The sequence below is a fragment of the Penaeus chinensis genome, chromosome 14 (genome assembly GCF_019202785.1).
Source record: "Penaeus chinensis breed Huanghai No. 1 chromosome 14, ASM1920278v2, whole genome shotgun sequence".
NCBI classification, from domain to species: Eukaryota; Metazoa; Arthropoda; class Malacostraca; order Decapoda; family Penaeidae; genus Penaeus; species Penaeus chinensis.
In genome coordinates, this window is record NC_061832.1 from 182,501 (window position 1) to 187,500 (window position 5,000).

The following is a 5,000-nucleotide window of genomic DNA, read 5'->3' on the forward strand; positions in this document are numbered from 1 at the left end:
AGGCATGATAAGATTTCAAAATACAAATATTATATACATATATACATACATACATACATACATACATATATACATACATATATATATATACATATATATATATATATATATATATATATATATATATATACATACATATATACATATATACATATATACATATATACATATATACATATAAATATATATATATATATATATATATATATATATATATATATATATATATATATATATATATATATATATATATATATATATATATATATATATATATATATATATATGTTCATTATAAAAATCAATCCTCAAAAAAGAGAGAACAAGTACTCCATGTGAAAAAATGAATGGCCTGAGAGTGAGACGTGTAGAATGCAGAGGAGGCAGACCACCGACACGAGGAAGGAACTAGGTGTAGAGAGGGAAAAATAAGTGAAATGGGACGTTCACAGAAATTGGAAAATTATAACGCTGAATACCTGCTTTTCATGATAAGAAAAAAAACAGAGAAATTAATACATATGTAAATTAGTCGGTTGAGCAATGGCACACAAAGAAGTTTGTCAAGGTTGCATTATGAGTTAATAAATGAATGAATATACATTTGCTTGCGCGCACAGTATGTAAATTATATATATATATATATATATATATATATATATATATATATATATATATATATATATACAAATATATGTATAAATATACATACATACACACATATATAGATAGATAGATAGATAGATAGATAGATAGATAGATAGAATTTTTTAGACAACAACATAAAATGTCTGAAATTCATATTTATATGACTGCGTTCTGATATTTCAGATCAAGTAAATGATTATTGTATATGACTTTGCTTGATAAGAAGACATACTTCAGTGTGGCCCATCGTATTAGTATGTTAAAAACAAGATCTTGTGAAATACGAGAATCATTTTCTAAGTTTTGTGTATTGTTTGCACTAAATACAGAATAATATACAGTTACACAGACACGTAAACACACACATGTATATACAGAAACATCACAAAAAGGACGCCAAAAATAATAAGTTAAAAAATAACATAAAAAATAAAAATAGATATTAGATAAGTTAGTCCTAGTCTCACCTGCGTTTTCTGTGGAGCAAATCGACGGTAATATAATCATCTTAATTCATAAGAACTCTCATTAGTTTTACGCTTCAAAATGTAATTTGGGATCTTACACTCCACAAAAGCGTCTTTCAAATATTATTTTGCATATTGCGAGATTTTGCATCAATCGTAAGGCTTGCTGTTTCGGACAGCCAAATGATTTAGTTTTATCGTCTGTTCTTTAATTGGCAAACTATATAGCATTATTTTTAGTATCCATATAATGATGTTTCGGTGTCGATATGCACATGTAAAAGAATAATATATCCATTCACTTTTCGGAATATATTCATCCAGAGCAAATTCCGCCTTAGAGACAAAAGAAAAAAGAAGCTAGTTTTATGCATAATTACTGACTTTAACTGAGCTTCTTTGCTCTCCATCTTGCGTGAATAATCAAGATCATGAAATATACATGTTTATAAGATCACTTTTAAAGGTGTCAATGCCATACAAGTGCCAACCTTTTGAGCACGATACACTGGACAACGATACTGACAATGCTGAATATCAGAATTAACCATGCATACAGACATGCCTCGAACAAACGCAGTCACGAAGACAATTTCACTCGTTTCGCAAAATAGTGAGTCAGATGATGCAGATTGATAAAAGATGAAAAAGATAAAGCATCTTTGATAAGTGATAAATAGGTAAATATACAGCAACAGTTTTCGAAAATCGGATATCGTAAACAGGAGAGATGCAACAATTTCTAAGGAGTGCTGAAGAAGTCCCTGTCTCGAACTTCAGGAACGTGCTTTGAAAAACGAAATCCTTAAGTGTGTGTCGGGAGTGGGGGGGGGGAGAATATTGATACAACGCGAATGAAGGGGGGGTGGGGTAAATATGCTGTGAACGTTAGTAACAAAAATAATGCTAAGAAGAATGAATTAGTCTGAACAGCTTGCATGCCGTTAAAATGTTGCACGAGTGAAGACTGGAAGGGAGGGGGGGGGGGGGGTTGCGTAAGTCCACCAAAAGAGTGCAATTAGGAGTCAGACGAGGTCAAGCGAGGGCTCTCCAGGGACTGTACAGCGAAGAGTGACCTCGAGACAGACTTTCCTCAACCTGGAGGAAGGGTCACCACAACACCGATGCGGACGAAGTTAGAAAGCTTCATTGCGGGGCTAAAAAGGGGGGTAGGGGAGGGGGAGTACTAGAGTGGGGGAACAGAAGAAGCGGGGGAGGGAGGGAGGGAGGGAGGGAGGGAGGGAGGGTGCTGGGGGCAGTGATGGATGCGGCTTCATGTTACCATGCACGCGACGGCCAGTACCCCGTGGGTCAGGTGCCCTAAGCTGGCCCCCATCTAACAAGGGGCAGCTCCTGGTATGGCCTAGCTTCCGGTGCACGGGCTGTGGCGGGGGGTCCTCGGCCGCCGGGACGGAGCCAGCGGGGGACTCCTCCTCGATAGGCGGCTCCCGGTCGGCGCCTCCTGCTGGGGGGGCGGAAGGCGGCACGGAAGGTCATGTAACAGAACACACACGCCCCAAAAACTGGTTACCTTCAACACTTAGACACTAAGGAAAGGACGTCGGCGCCTGTACAATGGAACGAGTTGGTTTCTTCCTGATGGGTTGTGCCAAGGCTTCTGAGGTGGGGGGAGGGGCAGGGGGAGGGGGGGGCGTGGCAGTGTTGAGCGAGAAGGTGGACGGATGGGCAGGGCAGAGAAGGTTCATTGTGGGAGGGAGCGGAGGTTGGGGGGTAGGGACGAATGGGCACGGAAAGGGAGTGGGGGTAAAAGGGGGGGAAGGGATTGAGGGGGGGGGGGTCATGTCGCTTTTTCTAACTTCAAAAAACATTTTTTTGCGGAAAGATTCTCCAAACTCTTTGAAGACAAAGGAGAGACATTTTAGGAGTTTCTAAAGATATTTTCCACTTCTTAAAATCACTTTCAGGTAGAAATGAAAACATAAACAAGCACCAAATTCCTAGCAAGATAAACTGCTTCAAACATACTAATTATAAAAGACAATTATATATATGACCTGCAAACCCTTAACACAAAAAAATAAAAAAAGATATTCTCCTGAAACGAAACGTAAAAAAACAATGTAAATAATAGGAAGGAGAGAGTATGGGAAGAAAATAAGGGAAGGGGACAATCGAAAAAGAAAAGAAACCTCTATGCTAGGACGGGACCTGACAATTTCAAGAGAAGAAATGGATGGCCTGCCCTTCTGAAGACGCTAAGGAGGAAACCGAATAAAGCTACGACACTATGAGGGGAAATATATATATATATGTGTAGACAGAAGACGAAGGGAGTGAAAGAGGAGGAGGACGCTACGTCTCTCCGCGCGAGGGGCATGCTCCTACAAGCGAGGTGGCAGCGCGGGGCATTACAGGTGTGGTGGGACATCGCCGGCGACGTGGTGGAGACCGAAGGGCGGTGGTAGGCCAGGTGGTCGCGCAGCCACGGGGGCCCGATGTCGTGGGCGGCGGGGGCGGAGGCTCGCATGGGGGCGTGGCGGTCCCGGAGGGCGGGGTAAGGCGGGGGGGAGAAGTAGGGGAAGGAGTCCTCGGAGGGGGAGGTGATGGGCTGGTGCGAGAAGTGGGGCGTGGTGAGGGAGAGGCGAGCCGGCTCGAGGTAGCCGTCGAGGGAGAGGGTCATGTTGGCGGAGGACGGGGTGGGGGCGCCGGGGGTGGCGCTGAGGGCGAGGGGGCGGGGGGACGCCGAGGAGTCCTGGGCACCGTCCACACCTGCGGAGGGGGGCAGGGGAGGGGGCGAGGTCATCTCCAAGGGAAGGGGACTACTGACATTGGAAAACTGTTCCGAGGTGTTGGCTGCAACAAGGATAAATCAGTGCGTTAGACGCAGCGTGCAACGGCCAAGCCCGCTGTCTGCACTGGCTATCAAAAAAGGTCGGGCGCACACACATGCTTTGAAAAGGCCACAGGTGCGTACTATTGCCAGCTACAAAAAATGGAACTATTAAAAAATATCAAGAGCATATGGGCACACGGAATAACCTAAGGGTCTTCTACAAGGCGCTTGCACACAACCCGTTTCCTCGGCCCCGCCTCCGGGCTGGACAGACACTTGCCTCGAGAGGGCAGGTTAGTTTAGGGAAGAAAAGGGAATATCTGAGACAATGAATTTTAGCGCAGGATTTGCAAGTTGCTGTTAGAGACAAGTGCATCAGTATATGTTTAAAGTAAGAATCTAAACTAGAAACACATTTCATGGTCAGAAATAAACGCCATCCATAGAGGGGATACAATTCATATCAATGATTTCCTGATTGTTTGAGTGTTTTTACCAGGCAATGTTTTGCAAAGAAAGCCTTTTCAAAATCACAGGCAGATATCAAAGTATTTCAAAAATGGGATTTTAAAAATATGCCATTCAAAATTAGATAAATCTACACAATGCAGCAAACGGATGTTTTGGAGCATAAAATAACTCATCACACTGAAAAAAATATACCTGGAAATACGTAAAAAAAATACACAGCATAATTGATAACTGAGATAGTACTACATAATTCACTTCTTGGAATGCTATTGTGTAATGCATACTTTTAACTAAAAAAATAATTTCAAATACTTTCTATGGAAGACTTTTTGGAATATTCTGGTAAATCGAGCATATCATTACTGAATGATCATATCCCCCTTTTTTTCTAAAGGGAAATAGCCTACATAACGTAAGTTAAAATAAACACAAACCCAGTAAGCTTGAAGCAACACTCCACAAAGTATATCAATCACAGCACAGCAGACTTGGTATCAATCAAGTCCATTAGCTTTACCAAAAGCACATGAAGCCTGTCCACCTACTTATAATAGGAGGGACATGGGTGACTAGCTAACTACTAAGAGAGAGAGGCCTAGTAAATGTAGGTGCGGGATTAG

General features: G+C 41.8%; 1 protein-coding gene across 1 annotated transcript in view; it reads right to left on the bottom strand.

The window, feature by feature from the left end:
* LOC125032029 (piezo-type mechanosensitive ion channel component-like) overlaps positions 1–5,000 on the bottom strand; it is a 164,267-nt gene that overhangs the window by 35,746 nt on the left and 123,521 nt on the right. The window contains 2 exon segments of the mRNA XM_047622990.1: positions 2,398–2,580; positions 3,462–3,929. Of these exon segments, the coding sequence (XP_047478946.1) occupies positions 2,398–2,580; positions 3,462–3,929 (651 nt within the window).